The sequence below is a fragment of the Mercurialis annua genome, linkage group LG2, assembly GCF_937616625.2.
Source record: "Mercurialis annua linkage group LG2, ddMerAnnu1.2, whole genome shotgun sequence".
In the NCBI taxonomy this organism is placed as follows: domain Eukaryota; kingdom Viridiplantae; phylum Streptophyta; class Magnoliopsida; order Malpighiales; family Euphorbiaceae; genus Mercurialis; species Mercurialis annua.
Genome location: NC_065571.1, coordinates 38038488 through 38057084, shown reverse-complemented (window position 1 = coordinate 38057084; position 18597 = coordinate 38038488). Strand labels below are relative to the sequence as shown.

At 36.2% G+C, this 18597-nt stretch overlaps 2 protein-coding genes across 4 annotated transcripts; both read left to right on the top strand.

The window, feature by feature from the left end:
• The first annotated feature begins 6331 nt into the window (after positions 1–6331).
• LOC126668466 (uncharacterized) lies at positions 6332–8178 on the top strand. Its single transcript, XM_050361658.1, has 6 exons — positions 6332–6862; positions 6904–7004; positions 7101–7215; positions 7457–7522; positions 7583–7955; positions 8039–8178. Exons 1-6 carry the CDS (start codon positions 6332–6334, stop codon positions 8176–8178), a joined length of 1326 nt encoding a protein of 441 aa, XP_050217615.1.
• A 1325-nt stretch (positions 8179–9503) lies between these two features.
• On the top strand, positions 9504–18380 carry LOC126668837 (glucosidase 2 subunit beta). 3 transcript variants are annotated; one of them, XM_050362044.2, is made up of 17 exons: positions 9504–9696; positions 9770–9889; positions 9963–10058; positions 10824–11063; positions 11382–11614; positions 13698–13790; positions 13901–14005; positions 14095–14184; positions 15444–15777; positions 15887–15991; positions 16088–16189; positions 16267–16324; positions 16552–16620; positions 17062–17149; positions 17704–17765; positions 17843–17894; positions 17971–18380. In XM_050362044.2, the coding sequence occupies exons 1-17, from the start codon at positions 9594–9596 to the stop codon at positions 18019–18021; spliced, it is 2001 nt and encodes a 666-aa protein (XP_050218001.1). In that variant the 5' UTR covers positions 9504–9593; the 3' UTR covers positions 18022–18380. The 3 variants fall into 3 exon arrangements, with proteins under 3 accessions (XP_050218001.1, XP_050218000.1, XP_050218002.1); XM_050362043.2 differs by having other exon boundaries at positions 14095–14211; XM_050362045.2 differs by lacking the exon at positions 14095–14184.
• The last annotated feature ends 217 nt before the right edge of the window (positions 18381–18597 follow it).

Genomic DNA, 18597 nt, shown 5'->3' with positions numbered 1-18597 from the left:
AGAAAGAATAAAGTAATTGTACTATAGGCTATTTCATATTGTTTATTTTTATAATCTTTCAATGAAACTGACAAAATGCTTATAAATTAACCTGCAGCCCATCAATGAGGGTCGATCGAGATTCAATTATTTGATTTATGAGTTGAATAAAATAAAAGATTGTAGCATGATTTCACGATTTGCTCCCATTTTCAACAAGCCGGTTCATGTACATACCTATATTTCTGGGAATCTTAACAATTTGCTAGTGAAGACGGACTCATATTGGACATATTTGAGAAGATATATTCTGATAGCGTATGACTCATCTTATCTTGTCAGAGTGAAGAAATATGTGAATTGGTTAGAAATGTTTTATCTCTTAACACCTATTATTTGTACTTTGTTGTTGAACTTAGATGTGTTGGATTTATTGTAGTTCAAGATATTGTATTATTAAGTGTTTTTTTACTTGTTTTGCCATACTTCTGTATTTTGATCTCTATTTTGCAGATTATTGCATTTGATGTGGTTTTACTTGGTATAGTTATTATTTTTATGGCGGTAGGGGTGAAATTTGATTTTTCTATTTTAATCATAATTCTTTTAAATTTTAATATACTTTTATGCTTAACGCATAATATTCTATTAAAATTAATAAAAATTATTATTAAAATAAGAAAAATTAAATTTCATTCCTATTTTTTATTTTTATTTTATAATCATTTGGGGACAATTATTGTCCTCTATTTTTATTGAATTGGGGACCAAAATTATCCTTATTATTTATAGACAGTATTTTTCCTCATTAAATGGATTAAATAGGGACGACATTGATCTGCATCTAAGGGGACGATTTTTGTCTCCAAAGTTGAGGACAACAATCATTCCAAAAATGGGGACAATTTTGCTTTTTTGGTCCCCTAAAGAATAGGGGATGAAGGCAATATGGACAAGTTATGGGGACCAATTTAGTTGTCCTCAAAAGAATAGGGGACTATTTTCTAAGGATTAGAACACCATTTTTTTAGTCCCCTTATCTCTCATTTTTTTGTAGCGAGATGTTGCTGTGGGGAACATTGATTTTACTAAAACCCTGTTCTGGATCCATGCAGTGGGCCTTCCGGCTTCTCAGGTTACAAAATACAATGATGTGCTGATTGAGAACTTATTTGAAGAACTCCTAGCGATGGATTTGTTAGATAACTAGGAGGGCAATATTTGTGGCACCATGAGACTTAGAGTGATGGTTGATGTCTCCAAACCCTTTCGGGAAGGTTTTTTTTCATCGGATGCTAATGGTAATCCCATCTGGATACCGTTCATGTATGAATGTATGCCTGATTTTTGTTTCAAGTGTGGCTTAGTGGGGCACTACTGTGAGGAATGCAAGGAGGTTTTGGAGAGGTCCAAAAAAGACGGATGTCCCGGATTATGGATTGGATATGAAGGTCGGATATGCTCCGAGAAGTTACAGGGCTGTTCCACCAATAAGGTCATCCCTCCCTCCCAAAGTGACGATCGGTGAGAATTTGCCTCAACTCAGGCAAGATGGGACAAGCGATGGGAGACCGGTTCAACTCAATCAAGCTGGAGAAGGAAGTAGTCAAAATGTGCTGGCTATTAACCAGTGGGTCGATAGAGGGAAACAGAAAGTGATTAGACAAAAAGACATGAGAAAGGGAAGTTTTGGTAGGTACGAGGTGCCCTTTGCTCTAGGTCAAAAAAGTATTTCTTTATGCCCATTGGCAAACAAATATAGTACTATCCTGTCACTAATCAAGGAGAAGTTGAAGGTTAAGACAAGTCCACCTGTAGAAAGCACAGAGGGTAACACTGAACCTATCATAGGTAACCAAACCCCATCTTCTCCTAAATATCCTGATATCCAAAATGTTTGTCAAGCCCTAAAAGTTTCTGGCCATGCACAACCTCTCCTGAAAAACCCAGCTACGTACAAAAAATTTCAGTTCGATCCTAGAACTTTTGCATGCGCAACCAGACTTATCCAGTGGTCCTCCTAATAGTATCTTATGCAATCCCAGGGTTCTGGAAGAACTGGGACTTCTTCATTTGTTTGTGAAACAGACTGAGAATCTTGGTAAGGTCTCTCCTTCTCTCAACCAAGCTAATCGTAGGTTTCCCATTAATCTGAATAAGCCATTCTTTGATGGACAACTTGCTGCCCAGCAACCCATGGTTATGGTCCCAAATCCATCTTACACTCAGCCTCTCATGAATCCAGAAGTTACTAAGCCTGAAGGGTATCGCAGTATCCCACCTCCTCCCCCTTCTTCTATTTTTCCTCCTTATGAAGGTATCCCAATTAACTCTAGCCAAAACCCATTGGGGAATACTGAATTTGGCCAACACAATTATGTCTTCACTACGGGTTCTGCAGACCCTATTGTAGTGCATCCTCTCATGCGAACTCGCCGGAAGGTCCAAGCAAGACAACCTCGTCCAGCAGATAATGAGATTACTAAGAAGGCTACTGACAGTGAAATTCCAGTGGAAAGGCCGGCAGAAGGATCTTTTGACAACTTTTCAAAACGAGGTCGACAGGAGGAAGCACAGACTATGGCTAAGAAACAACATTTTGTCCCGGAATCCAAATCGGTGGAGGGTACCAGCCTTAATGGACCCCAAACTGATATATGAAGATATTGAGTTGGAACTATGAGGGTGTGGGGAATCCCTTGACTTTCCAAAACCTGAAAGAGATTGTGAAGTCTCGTTCTCCCGACTTAGTTTTTCTCTCTGAAACCAAGAATAAGGAACCGGAAGTGCAAAAGATTTTCCGTAAGATTGTTTGCGCAACCTCATAGTACATGAACTGATTGGTATCTCCGGGGATTAGGCTTTGGCGTGGAATTCTAGTTGTAATGTTATCCTTGTTTGTTCGAATGTTTTATTTTTTCATTGTAGTGTGACCAATTGTGATGATAATTGCGTGTGGAATTTTATCGGAATCTATTTGGCTGATTCTTATTCGGAGCGTGTTCTTTAATTTAATTTCCTGCATAATTACGTTTTAACTCTTTCCGGTCCTGTTGTGTTAGGAGGTTATTTCAATTGTGTTAGTAACAGTAATGAGAAAAGAGGAGGGAACAATTTTTGTTCTAGAAGAGCTGAGTCCTTTAATGAGTTCATTTTGGATTCAAACTTAGTGAATATGGGTTTCAAGGGATTTCCCTTTACCTGGAACAATAGAAGAGTTGGCCCAGATAATATCTTGATGCAGTTGGACAGGTTTCTTGTTTCTATGGATTGGTTGGCCTCTTACCCTAGAGGAGCAGTAACCAACCTCGAAGAACTAGGGTTAGATCATCGTCCCATCTTGTTAGAATCAGCCCCATTAACCCGGAGGACCAGAAAGCGTTTTCACTTTAACCAACGCTGGAAGAATAATCAAGAGGCAAAGAATATTGTTATGAATGGGTGGATGGGCAATAACATAGGGGGAACATGAAGCCTTGAGGGAGTGCAACATAGTTTAAAGGTGTGTAGACAAAGTTTAGATCAGTGGAGACTGCCAAGAAGTTTAATGCTTGGAGAAACATCAATTCAGTCAGAGATTAGATTGTTGACTTACACCAGCGAAGGTTTGAGTACTATGCAGAGCACATTAAGGAGTTAGAAGATTCCTTATCCTTGGAGTACCAACGGGAAGAACAATTTTGGGCACAAAAGGCGAGAATCAGTTGGTTGAAGGAAGGTGATCGGAACACGTCGTATTTTCATGCGACAATTATTTAGAGAAGGAAAAGAAACAACATTTTGCAACTCCATGATTCCCGGGGTCATCTTTGTATGAATGAAAATCAGGTTGCTAATATTATGGTGGACCACTTCAGGCATATCTATACTTTAGTTAATCCCACCAATATCTCGGCAGCCACATCGGGGATGGAAAGGAAGGTGACAAGAGCTATGAATCAAAGTCTTATCCGTAGTTTTTTAGACGATGAAATACGCAAAGCAGTGTTTGCAATTGATCCTAACAAAGCACCGGGCAAGATGGCTTAATTGTATTATTTTTTCAAAATAACTGGGATGTGATAAACAGAGATATTTGTGTTCGCTTCCTCGTAGCCTCAACCATACTACTATTACGCTTATTCCAAAAGTTAACTCACCATCTTCTATGTCCGATCTTCGCCCGATCAATTTATGCCCAGTTTTTTATAAATTATTTCAAAGATTCTCACAAACAGGTTGCAGCCGCTGATGCCGCATATTGTTGGGGAAAACGAGAGCTCTTTCGTTAAGGGGAGGGCTATATCGGATAATATCCTATTAGCTCATGAGGTGATACACCATTTAAAGATTAGGCGAGGAACTTCCAAATTTGAATTAGCACTCAAACTCGACATGAGTAAAGCTTACGAAAGAGTAGAATGGTTGATTGTTAAGCGAGTTCTTCGAAAATTTGGTTTCCATCATTCTTGGATCCGATGGACGATGAGTTGTATATCCTCAGTCACGTATTCGCTGAATCTCAATGGTGCCACTCATGGGTTTATTGAGCCGTCTAGAGGCCTGAGACAAGGCGACCCATTGTCTCCTTTTTTATTCTTATTATGCGCTGAGTGTTTTTCTTCACTTCTATCTCAGGCTGAATTAAATGGTTCTATAACAAGTGTTCAGATTGCAAGGAGGAGTCCAAGTATTTCACACCTTCTTTTTGCTGACGACTCGCTCTTATTTTTTCAAGCAACTGAATGTCAAGCTGTTCGGGTTAAAGAGATCCTTCGGTTATATGCTTCAGCGTCACGCTGATAGGTGCATTTTACACCTATATTTAGGAGTCATTTTCGCATGCTTTTGTTATATTTTGATACGCTTTTCCCCGTGTTTGTGTGCTTATTGTGTGTGTTAGCGTTTCAGGTAAAACGGAGCAATGCGAGGTGTTTTGGGCTTAAAGAAGGAACAATTCAAGTATCGGGAAAGAAGCGAGTCGAAAAGCGAAGGAACGAGCAAGATGCAAGGAATTAAAGGAAGGGCTCGATCGAGCCCTTCACTTATGAAGAGGGGCTCGATCGAGCCCCATGCATAAATGTGTCCTGAGAATTCCCCAAGGCATAAGGCCCGATCGAGCCCTCACTCTTAAGTGGATGGCTCGATCGAGCTCTCTAAAAAGAAGCTCAGAATTTTAATTTCGAGACAAGACAAGACTCAAGGCTCAATTCCATTTTAGGCCCAACACTCTTTTAATGGGTGTCCTTTGTTTCCTCTTTTGTAACCCATATAAATAGCACTTTATCTCATTTTAGGTTAACGACAAGTTTTAGAAGTTTTTGAATATTCTCTGAGTTTACCTCTTTTAGCTAGAGCAATCATCTTGGGAATTTGGAGATTCCTCAATTGTTGGATATTTGAAGCTTTTTAATATTATTGAAGTTTTATTATTGAAGATTTTTATTACCCATTTCATGTTCTTGCTTTCTAGATCTACAAAGGTAACTAATTCTACCTTAGTAATGTTTGTTGTTCATTTAATTAGTATTATTGTTATTTTTATTATGAGTAGCTAAATCCCCCATGTTTGGGGGTTGAAATGAAGCTTATGAATGCATGATTTGGGGTTAGGGTTTTGGGCCTGTTGTTGTTGTTCTAATTGATATTCCTAATACTTGTTTTAGTTTAGCTACCTAAAGCATGATTCTAGGTTGGTTAACACTTTGAGAGAAGGTTAATTAATTGGATAGATTGATTATGATCCTAATTGATGACACCATGAGAGTGGGTTAAAGATTAGGAAACCTTAGATGGATTGTTAATCGCTAATTGGGTTGTTAATCGTGTTTAGTTCCACGAGAGTGGATTAGGCTTGGTTGGTTGGCTTGGTTGGTGGTTTTGTAGCTCTTTGAGACTCGAGAGAGCGGGAATTATGCTTTAGAAATGCTCGGTTCACGTTTTGAAGCCCTAGACCCGAAACCATTGATTGCATGACCTAAGTGGAGTTTTGACCTCCAAACCTCTTCTATCATTTGAATTCTCGTTTATCGTTAATCGCTTTTAGTCTTTTACAATTGTTAAATTAGTTGTCAATTCTAGTAATAGTTGCAAGTTTGGTGTTAGTTGAATTGTTAGTGTTAAATTGATACTTGAATCTAAATCCAATTGGTTGTTGTGCTAAACGAATTGAATAGCAACTAAAATTCATTCTCATCAATCGCTCTAGATTCACTCCTCGTGGGATCGATATCCGACTTCCGGATTATTACAAGTTGGGTTTTATACCAACACACGCCAGGAAGTGAACTTAGCAAAGTTTTCGCTGCTCTTCAGCCGGAATACGCCACCATTATTATGAACTCAGTTGACATCAATTCTCAACGTTGCAAGCATGGGCAGTCAGGATAAATACTTAGGAATCCCAGCTCTCGTTTCCAAATCAAAGACCGAAACCTTTCGCGAGATCAGTTTAAGGGTGAGACAAAAAGTAGCCAGTTGGAAGGGGAATTTGATATCTTATGGAGGGCGGGAAGTTCTTATCAAGAGTTTAGCCACGACTGTTCCGGTGTTTTCTATGTTGTGTTTTCTTTTACCGAAAGGGATTCATAAGGAAATCAATAAGTTTATTTCTAACTTCTGGTGGGGGAGGAAAAATGAAGAACGCAAGATGCATTGGGTATCATGGAAGAATATGTGCTTAACAAAGGAAGCAGGATGGTTGGGTTTTAGGGATTTGGAGCACTTTAATTTGGTTTTATTGGCCAAACAAGGCTGGCGGATCGTTAACCAGTCAAACTCGCTGCTAGCTAGAGTACTTAAGGGGAAATACTTCCCACATGGCTCATTCATGGAGGCTGAGCTTCATTCGAACAGTTCATTGGCTGGAGAAGCCTATTGCAAGGCAGGAATGTGCTCCAACGAGGTATGAGATTGCAAATTAGATTTAGGAATTTGGTTCAGCAGGTCCCATGGTTGCCTATAAAACCACCGTTCACAGTATCTCCTTCTACGATGCTACCACATAATATTCGTCGGGTCTCAAATTTACTAGCAACAGATAAAAGGCAATAGGATACGGGTTTAGTGAATTCATTCTTCAATAGGGATGATGCTAAGGCAATTCTGAGTATTCCTATCAGCTGTACGGGACATAATGATAGGTTGGTTTGGCACTTCTCCAAATCTGGCCAATTCACAGTTAACTCGGCATATCACCTCTCTTTTGGCGAATCGAATAATTCTGGTACTACTCCGGAGCAGGGTGCTTGTTGGAAGGTGTTATGGAAACTTAAACTTCCTCCAAATTTAAAATGTTTCACGTGGAAGTGTCTAAGTAACGTTCTGGTTTGTAATTTTAGTATCCACAAGCGACTCCCGAATAAATCCAAGCTCTCCGCGATGCTATCATGCTGAATCTATTGAACACCTTTTCTTTTTATGCCCTTTTGCGGAAGCATCTTGGCTTGGTTCTGATCAGTATTCACTGATGGCTGACCTTATGGATTTCCCCATAAAGGATATTTGGTCCAGCTTATTTGTCAAATTGACAGGAGGAGAGAACAGGAATGAAATATTGACAAAGGTAGTATGGATGTTGTGGTCTTTGTGGAGAGCTAGGAATGCTATAATATTCTAAGACAAGGACACCTACCCAATAGTAGTTAATAGGGATGCTTCTGAACTACAATGTGAATTCTCTTCAGCAGTTAGACGGGAAGACGCTGAGATCAGGAGGGCTAACAACTCCCCGCCGTTGCCGAATGCTATTACAAGGACACCACCTCCACAACATATTGTGAAGATAAATTGTGATGGGGCTTTTAAGTCTGAGCTTTTGTGCGGGGTAGGAGCTTGCGTTGCGACACGCCATCAAGGTAAAGTTATTGCATCAATGGCGAGGAAGTTTACCAACATCGCATCTTCCCTTATGGTCGAAGCTATGGCTTTCAGAGAAGCCATTCAGTTTGCTAGGAGAATGCGAGTGGATAACCTAATTTTTGAAGGGGACGCCAAGAGTATTATCGGTTATGAACTCTGCTGGTGCTACCGAATTAAATTGTGTTGTCATTATTAAAGATTGCAAAACTCTTTGTAATAGGTTTGGCTTTAGTGTTTCAATTTGTTAGGAGAAATTGTAATTGGGCGGCTCACTTAGTAGCTAAGAAAGCCCTTAGAGAACATGTTTTTTGTACGAATCCTCTAGCCCAAGTGATGTGGCTAGAATCGAGACTTTGTTAGTCGATTATCAATGAAGATTAATTTCTTTCCCGGTAAAAAAATTGATTTAATCAATAAAACGCATGTCAAGAGTAAGTGGACGTCCACGAACCCGATCTTTTATTCCGATGCACGAGCGCCCCCGAACCCGCTACGCTCATTAGGGGTGAGCACGGTTCGGGGAAATCCGGGGATTGACAAATCTCCGAAACCAAACTAAAAATCGGGGATATCAAAAATTGGATCTCCGGATCCGTACCAATAATCGGTTCGGTTTGGTTCGAAAATTTTATTTTTCGGTACGGTTCGATACGGGCCTTAATGGTTCGGTACGGTTCACTACGGATATCATTAGAACCACGGATATTGTTTTATTTAAAATATGATCTCTACTATATTTATATTATTTTGTTTTTTAAAATTAATTAGCTACTCATTCATTTTTTTTTATATTTTCAACTATCACAAATAGATAATCATCAATAAAATAAAAAGGCACAATATGTATATTATCGTTCGATTTACTATTAATTTTTTTTATTTGATAAAGGTACTTTTATCTATTCTCAAATTTAAAACTATATCATTTTTTGTTAAAACTATATAATTTGGTCAATGAATATGTAAATTGTTCATATCAGTTTTTAAAAAATACTTTTAATAATTATTAAATAATTGAAGAGTTCATATACTTATCATTGAAATATATAAGTAATTTTATTTTTATGTAAATTGATAATTTATATATATACTAATTTTTTTAATATATATTATTTAATTTTATAAAGCAATTTTAATATTTGGTAATTTAAAGTTAAACGAATATAATAATCCAATTAAAAATAATATATATATATATATATATATATATATATATATATATATAATTTCGGTTCTTCGGGTATAAGTTCGGTACTTCGGTTCGGTTCAGTTCGGTTCTCGGTATGGGTAGTTATAAAAGATCTAGAACCGTACAAATAAATTTTTTGGTACGGTTCGGTTTAGATAAAGTCAATGGTCAATGGATATTTTTCGGTCCTGAATATTTTTAATCCGGTTTTCGGTTCGGTTTTGGAGATATCCAGGATCCGTGCTCACTTCTGCCGCTCATAGATGTAAATAAACATTAAATGTTTGTAACTACTTGAGCTAAGAGACACGCCGCTACAAACAAGGGTTTGGGATACAAAAAATTTAAATGTTCCCGTTTACTCGCTCATGTCACAAGATTCAATGCCAATTTGCTCATGAACTCTAATGTTAGGGATGAAATTGCACCCTTTTCCAAAAATTAATCCTTTAACCTAACGACGCTGTCGTTTGAGAAGAGAACCCATGGTGGAAGCCTGTTTTCATATGGAGGCAGTGGAGTAAGAGCCAAATTCCGTTGTTCGTCTCTTGAGAGTGATTAGATCACAGAAGTTTGATTGATAAAAATGAAAGTGAATATTTTGATATTGGTGGTGGGAGTGTTGGGCATTTGCTCCATCGCTAAATCAGGCGTCCCCAGTGATCCATTTCTTGGAATTTCTCCGCAAGGTTCTTTATTTTCCTTCTTTTTCTTTGATTTTTCCTATTTGAAGGTTTTAATACGTTTAATGTTTATACCCAGATGAGAATTACTACAAGACATCATCAAATAGCATAAAATGTAAAGATGGATCCAAAATATTCAGTAAAGCTCAGCTTAATGATGACTTCTGTGATTGTCCTGATGGCACTGATGAACCAGGTCCATTTTTACTCACTCACCTTCTTTTTCAACTCAACCTATGTGTTGACTGTGTTATTTTTGTGAACCATAGGTACATCAGCTTGTCCACTTGCAAAATTCTATTGTCGAAATGCCGGACATTTTCCGCTTACGATATTTTCTTCAAGAGTCAATGATGGACTCTGTGGTAAGTGTGACATTACCTTGAGTCATGACTTCACTCTATGTATGATTCAAAGAGAGGGCAAGAAACATCTTCATTAGTAGTTGAAGTTGCTTAATACAGTATTCGAAACAATATGTCCACACACTAGCATTGTATCATCTTAGTAACCATCAGGACTTTGTTGCATTTTTGTTTTCATGCTGAAACTAAAGATGCTACAGAATCAATCTAGGACCACAGCTTGATTTTCATTTTCTCGTATCTTCAACTAATTTTTAATCCTTTGTTTTTACATGTGCTTCTTTTAGAAGGAATTTTCCGTTCTTTTGGTGGTGAATGTTTATTAATCTAGCTTCTGTCTAGTTCCTTCCATTGTAATCTCATCTATGAGCACAATAACAACAGGGAGCTCCTGTTATATGCAAAATAGTTACCATCTGTTTCACTATTGCAAATGATGAAGATTTATTGGTTCTTGATTTTGAGTGCTGCATATATACAGAACATGCATGTATTGTCATTTTATAGCACTTAAACATATCTTTTAATTTTCCATCCTTTGTTTGAATTTGGGTGAGAAGAAAAAGAATTTGTGGAAATATTCATGTTTAATCATAATCATATAATTTAGATGTCCCCAAATGTCTTGTTTCAGTTACTGTTTTGTTGCTGGATACAGTAATGATCTCTCTGATATAGTCCTCAGCTGTTCCCTCTGCTCTTTGTTTTATTTCATTCTGTTGCAGGCACATGATGCGCATAACCTTTTTCTGTTTTCCCTTGCAGACTGTTGTGATGGGAGTGATGAATATGATGGGCAAGTCAAATGCCGAAATACATGCTGGGAGGCTGGAAAAGTGGCTAGAGATAAGCTGAGCAAAAAGATTGCCACATATAAGGAGGGGATGGCTTTCAGGAAGCAGGACATTGAAAAGGCAAAACAATCAATTGCAAAAGAAGAGGCAGAGCTATCAAAGCTAAGAAATGAGGAGAACATACTGAAAGGGCTTGTTGACCAGCTTAAAGGTATTATTTTGGGCTTTGTTTTCTCTTCAACAGCATTTATAACTAATCTTCTTAATCATATATTATCCTTGTAATCTTTTAAGTCTGTAAGCCACTGACTTGAGCTGCATGTGGTGACTACATTCCTATATGCCTCAATATTCGCAAGATTGAAATGCAGCAATAAGATGTGAACACAAGAAAAGTTGGGTAGATACATGAATATAGATACGCAAGCTCTATCTACACATTACATGAGAATTCATAAGTAAAGGTGATTCTTTACTCTTTGGTTATGTAGAGCTAACATATTTGCTTTGTGCTTCAACTTCCATGTAGAGCGTAAAGAACAAATAGAGAAGGCAGAAGAAAAAGAGCGCTTGCAGAAGGAAAAAGAAGAGAAAGAGGAAAAGGAAGCTGAAGAAAAGGCTAAGAGGGAAAAAGGAGAAATTGGAGAGGACGCCAAGCAAGAAAAAGGACAGGATGTTGAGAAAACCAATGTTGAAGATGAATCCTCAGAAAGTATCCATGAAGATGCAATTGGTGTTTTGGATGATTCTCCTTTGGATCAGGTTAATGATCACTTTTGACACTCCAGCATTTCCAACTTATACATGAAAATGTGCATGCATAGTCTCAATTATTTTGTGATTTTGTTATAGTCTTCTGCATGTTGATTAGTACTTTGGAATTTGGATGCTATTACTTTTGTCTTAAAGATATATATAGTTAGTCTTGTGAAATTAGCATACCCTGACTGCCTAACTTCTCTGAGAAATCAACCTAACTAAGGTGGAGTTTGGTGAGACGAAAACTAATTCAGTATAAAATTAAGCTCTGAAAAACTAAGGTCCTTAATAAATTTAATTTCTAGAAAAATTTAGATCTTGTATAAGCAAAAATCAAAAATCATGGAGGAAAAAAAGGTCTATGTAAAACTGTTTACATGAAAGATGCAACGGTGGTCGGTGTACATCACCGGAAAAATCCTGATGACGCATACTTCAATGCTAATCGTTCTTAGCCTATGATCCGAAATCCATTCACCACAAGTACATGCAATAGCCATCATTTTAAAAAATGAAGACGTTAAACAGATAAATATTCTAAAATTATTGGTAACTTATTACTAATAACTCCATTCTTCTATTGATTCTTATGTAATGGGACTAATGATGATACTGAAAGTTGATTTCACATGCTAATAGACTTTGATGACATGGAAATTATAAAGCTCACGGCTGAGGCATATGGCACAATTCATCATCATTGATAGATTCCATAATCAGAAAACTGAGAAAATAAAAGGAAAAAATTCAAGATTTTTGTTCTTTATTGTTGCTTTGTATTATTGCTTTAGTTGTAAGGCACACATGTTGGCATGCAATTTGAAACAACCCTCAAAAACTTTGTAATACAAATCCTAATTGAATAGGAAACTAAAGGAACCAGGGCTCGTAATGTTGAAAGAAAAGTTCTTCCTCGTGCGCATATAGGTCCCAATTGAATAGACACGTTTGTAACTTCCTGCATATATAATACCTTGACAGAATATTGTTGATTTTTTTTTTTGAGCTTGTTTAGACTTTTAAGAAATGAATTTGTTCATAACTTTTATAGGGTGTGGCAGTGTTGTTTAAGGCGCAAGGCGCTCTCAAGGCGAGATAGCCATATATCGCCCGAGGCGAGAAGCGCTAAAAAAGCGCTCGCCTTATCGAAGTAAGGCGCCAATACCTAAAAATATTAAATATATATATTTATATATATATTTAATAAAAAATCATAAATCATAAATATAAAACTCTTAAATTTCTAAATTTAAACCATAATCATAAAGCTAATAGATCTATAATAGTAGTCCTAACCCTAAATACTTATCATCCAATACCAAAATCAAAACGAGTTTCAACTTTCAACAAAAGACGATCTTACAACTAATCAGAATAAGGAATTAAAGTCAATCACTAAAATATCCATCAACATTTTCATCAAATTCAGCTCCACCACCACTCTCATATCCTTCAATTTCATCCACATCTGAATCAATTTCATTGTTGATCATATGGATTTCCATCCTGGATCATATGGATTTCCATCATTTGCAAGTAGTTGTATTTCCATCCTGGATCCTTCTTCTTTTCAGTGGGTGTTGAACCATCAGTGCATGGTTGAGGTTGGCTATCCATGGCGTGAGAAAAAAGAATAAAAGGCTCTGCTCTTTTTTTTCTACTGAACGTATATTTTAATTTGAAGTTATTGTGTTTTACTTAAACCTAAACACTTAAATAGAGACTTGAATAGACTTTTAGACTTCCTAAAAGACTTTTAAATTTCCTAAGTTAAATCCATTTAAAGCATTAATTAAGGCATTAATTAAGGCTATCAAATAGGAATGTCTAGATTAGAGTAAAAGTCACCTAAAAAACGTAAAAAAACAAAAATTCAATAAAGCGTGCTTTTTCCATCTTCCAAGGCGAGCCAAGGCGAGCGCTTAAGCAAATAAAGCGCTCGCCTTACTGAAGGCGCCTCGACTGGAAGGTCTGGAGGCGCCATCAGTCTGTGGCGCCTCGCCTGAGCGCTTTAGGCGCTCAGGCGAGCGCTTTTAATAACACTGGGGTGTGGCTAATACTTTTTAATATTCACCACATTTTGTAGGATAATGCAGGGGAGTATGTTAGTCATGTAGCTGATGCTGAACCAAGCGATACTTCCAAAAATGAAGGATCACAATTGCATAAAGTGGATAAGGTAAAAAATGGACAGTGCGTTTGTAAATGAGACTTGCTGTCCCTGTTAGAGTGCTGTTGTATTGCTGAGTCATTTTCATGATGTGACAAAAAAATTGCTTCTTAATTTAGCATGTCGTAAAGGAGGAAGAGCCTGTCTTGCCAAAAAGCGTAGCTGATGCTGGACAAAGTGATACTTCGAAAGTTGAAGGATCACCAGCGAGTGAAATACAGAAGGTAAAAACTGGTCAATGAATTTGTTATATGTCGTCTACATTATTGCATTTTCATGTCATGATGTGACCAAGTATTCATTCTTAAAATAGGATGTGGTGCTAGAGAGTGAAGAGGCTGTCTTACCAAAAGGCAAAGATGACTCTGCACTTGTGAGTGACACAAGTCACGATGTTGGTGAGGTATCTGGCGATCAAGCTGTGAAATTGGTATTTCATTTTCCTAACAATTCAAAGATAAAGAAAATACTTGAAATCACATTAGTTTTCTATTCATTTTCTCCAAAACGGATTGAAGCTTCAATCTTAAGAATTTGCTCTCATCTATTTCTTAAGTTGGTAAAAAAAACGGTGTACTTGTTTAGAACATCCAGCTGAAGCCTTTTTTTCTTTTGTAATTTTCTTTCTTTTAAGGCCCTAGTGTTTACTTTTTTCCCTAGAAATTTTATTTGGTTTATCACCACCAATCTATCTCTTGAAAAAATAAGGCTGATAGCTGTTTGTATAAAACCTAAGTAATTTAAATTAATCTCGTAAAATTTAAAAATCTTTTATTAGTAATTTAATCTCGATAATAATTCAAATATTGCAGTACTAAGAAAAAGGCTGCATTTCTAAAAGTTGTGTGTTTTAAAATATTCAGTTAAGACTAGAAGATTATAATTCTTTGTTTAGATTTCAGACCTCTAATATGCAGCTAAATACTCCATGCGTCCCAAATTGATAAGTATATGATAAGTATAATTTCAAGTTTTTTTGCCCCAAATTATAAGCACCCAATTATTACTTAAATAATTAAATATCATTTGTACCCTTATTAATTATAGTAGTGTGCATTAAAAATGAAAATAAAAGTCACTAAAAGACATAAAATTACTAATTAATTGTGATTGTGATTTTTTTAATTAATTAGATCATTTGATCTAGATAAATTAAATTTCTTAATTCTTGTATTCGTCTTTGTTAAGATTATAAAATTACTGCTGGAGCCTCGCCCCACAGTTTGAGCTTTTTGGAATTGATCATTTGACAATATTGCATATCATATTATATGTAAAATAAATATATATACTATATAAATAATATTGATGATTCATTCAATATAAGTAAAATAAGAAGCTCAAAAGAAGTTTGGTTTATTAATATTAATTCCAATAATAAGTTTTAACTCTTAAACATTTCCGATTTGTCCCCTCTTTTCAACTGTAAACAAATGTTGGGACACTTGTTTTGTCGTGTCCCTACTGTGTACCTGCCAATGCTCTCTCAAGATTGTGTCTTATGTGTCAGCTTTGAGGTAGTTTTTACCATCTGGGAAAATATTCTCTGATTTGGAACATTTTTCAAGTTTCTGAAATGTTCTGAAATAACATAAAAACTTTATAGTTTTACTGACATCATGATTTATAGCTGTCGTTTGTTCTTTCAAATGCTTCCTACAGGGAAATAGTGCATCTGAAAATACTGAAGGGTTATCAAAGGAAGAGTTAGGCCGCCTTGTTGCTTCTCGTTGGACAGGAAATTCTGAGAAGCAAACTGATGGAGATGATAATGATCATAAAGAGCACGAGGAGATGCCACCAGACATGCACGATGAGGAATATGATGGCTATGCTTCTGGAACCGATGAGGAAACTGAAAAATATGACGATGACAGGGGACAATATGATGATGTTGACACAGAAGATGATGTCGATGAGACTTATGAAGATGATTCTAACGATGATATAGACTCTTCTTACAAATCTGAACCTGATTATGATTTAGACTTATCAGGTCTGCACCTATATGCCTGTTTAATTATTTATCAGTATCAAAACTCAGGTTGTTCTTAACTAATTTAATATGTGCTGGACTTTTTCCTTTGAACCATCTGTATTGCTAGATACAACCTCTACAAGTAATCCATCTTGGTTGGAGAAGATACAAAAAACTGTACGTAACATTCTACAAGCTGTTAATCTTTTTCAAACTCCAGTGGACAAATCAGGTATTTCACAGCATCTAATATTACCATTTTAATTGTTAAAAGTGATAAATGAGTGTGTAGAGGCCTGGTCACCTATTGCCTTTTTTGTATTTTCAGAGGCTGCTCATGTACGCAAGGAATACGAGGAGTCCAGTGCCAAGTTGACTAAAATACAGTCAAGGATATCTAGTTTAACGCAAAAGTTAAAACATGATTTCGGTAGGTGTATACAATTTCTTCATATACAGTTTGCTGCATTAACCTGCTTGTGGCTGAGCATAATTTTTATATTTCAGGGAAAGAGAAGGAGTTCTATTCATTCTATGATCAATGTTTTGAGAGCAAACAAAACAAGTTAGGGCTACGGGCATAAGCTAGTTTTTGAAGTATCTATTTTTATTGTATTAGACAGGCTACGTCTATTCTCACTCCATAAATGACTTCTTTGTAGAAAAGTGCAAAGAATAACTCTATATTGGAGTTTAAGAAACCATTTGTGGAGTGTTAATAGTCGTTGCCTATCAGGCAACCTAGTTATTCTTTGTTTATCTTATCTTTGGTAATTTTAATATTTGTATCAGGTATATTTACAAAGTCTGTCCATTCAAACAAGCTTCCCAGGTGGAGGGCCATTCAACAACTCGTTTAGGGTAGGTATCAACAGATTCATTTTGTTTCTTTTATTAGTCTTATGTCCTTATTTTGCCTTCTGATTGCTTATTTATTACCATCTGAAAAAGGATCAAGTTATCAAATCATGTTTATGATCATCCTCATCTCTAAGTGCTGTGCCTATTAGTTTAAATGTTACATCAGCTAGTATTCATAAATTAGGGTTGAGTTGCTACTAACTTTGACGATTTCATTGTATTTTTCATGTTTTTTATCCTGACAATTCTCATTTAAAATTATTCAATGTAAATTTGATGATTGTATTTTGCTTATTCTTCACATGAACATGATAATTTTGATTTAAAATGTTTATAAGTTCTCCCAGTGTTATTTTCTGTCTTTTTACATACTCAGTTTTAATGTAGTGAATAGCGTATTATTTTTTTATCTCTAAACTGTGTTTTTTCAAATCTCAATAGCCGTTGGGACAAATTTGAGGATTCGTACGGTGCTATGATGTTCTCAAACGGCGACAAGTGCTGGAATGGGCCTGATAGAAGCTTGAGGGTAAATGCACAATTTCACATCTAATAGACATCTACTATGGAACTTATTTGTGTAGTGACGACATAGGTTCTAGTGTGTTAATATCCTCATAATCTGTTATATTCTAGCTGGGTGTTAATGATGGCAAGGTTATAGAAAAGTCGAGGGTGAGTTTTTTTTTTAAGTTTATAAATATTCCATTTTGATTTGAGTTATAGTTATTATGGAAATATATGGAGTTGCAAGATCCATCTACCAACTTTAGTCCAAGTCATCTTAGGTTTTCACACATCTGTTTTTGTCCAGTGACCAATAAGCTCGACTTATCATACTGAATCATTTCTTAGACATCTGATCCGCCGATGATCACCAATGTGTACCTCCTACCCTTCCTACAAAATGCACTTAATTGTATCTAGTTCTTCATATTTATTAAACAGCATGTTTGTTAGCAGATCTGTTTTTTCGTCATGCAACAGATGCTTCTGTCAATCGTAGTCATTCAAACTCATAAAACTTTCCCCTTCAACAACATATTCTAACATTTTACAGTTTTTCATTTCCTACTATAATAGGTAAGGCTGAGATGTGGATTGAACAATGAGGTTACTGGAGTAGATGAACCAAGCCGTTGCGAGTAAGTGTCTAGCATTTATGTTCGCTGGTGCATGCTTGTTCTTTGCTCTTATAAACCTCTCTAATTCGTCATTGCAGATATGTAGCAGTTTTATCTACTCCGGCTCTGTGCCTGGAGGAAAAGCTTAAGGTAATAATATATCCAGCTCTACTAAATTGGAGCCGACTCATTTTGTGTTTAAAGTTTTTACTGAAAAATGCAACAGGAATTGGAAAATAAACTAGACGAACAGTCGCATAGCCACGATGAACTATAAACTAGCAGCATCAGATAGTTTAATGGACGTTGAAGGCCTTCAAACATTCGAATTTTTAGAAATATACGAGGGACTCGCTAATTGCGCCTCCTAAAACAGGTATTTAGAAATTTTTTGAGCAGCATATTGAAGTGAGGTAAATTGTATTAACAATTGTAATTCATTGTTAGATTGAGAGTACCGATTTTGGAGTGGTTGATACTATAAAGAAGCAAACTTTAGAAATATGATAATAATAATAAATAATGATTTAGAATCGAAAAATTGGAGATTGTGAGAATGAATTGTAACGAAATGGAAAGAAGGTTTTGATGGAAATAGAGTATGGCTTGGGTGGTACTGCCAATGTACCACACAAATATTAATGCTTCTATTTTATTAGAATAATTATACAACGCAACGGTTGCGCCACGTCATTTATGCAACAAAGCAATGAGGCGTTAGCCATGTGTAAATGTTTAATGATAAAAAAATAAGTAACAAATAAAGATTCTCTATTGCAAAGTCTTATTGGCTTGTTGTAAAAATGACATGGCACATTCGTTGTGTGAGATAAACACTGTTTTATTTAACATG

Bases quoted from the DNA above. Each gene is read 5' to 3' on its own strand.
- LOC126668466 (XM_050361658.1), top strand. From the start codon at position 6,332: ATGGGCAGTCAGGATAAATACTTAGGAATCCCAGCTCTCGTTTCCAAA. The intron at 7,216-7,456 runs GTGTTATGGAAA...TTCCCCATAAAG, and splicing joins AGCAGGGTGCTTGTTGGAAG to GATATTTGGTCCAGCTTATT. The intron at 7,956-8,038 runs GTATTATCGGTT...TCTTTGTAATAG, and splicing joins TTTTGAAGGGGACGCCAAGA to GTTTGGCTTTAGTGTTTCAA.
- LOC126668837 (XM_050362043.2), top strand. From the start codon at position 9,594: ATGAAAGTGAATATTTTGATATTGGTGGTGGGAGTGTTGGGCATTTGC. The intron at 11,064-11,381 runs GTATTATTTTGG...ACTTCCATGTAG, and splicing joins GCTTGTTGACCAGCTTAAAG to AGCGTAAAGAACAAATAGAG. The intron at 11,615-13,697 runs GTTAATGATCAC...CACATTTTGTAG, and splicing joins ATGATTCTCCTTTGGATCAG to GATAATGCAGGGGAGTATGT.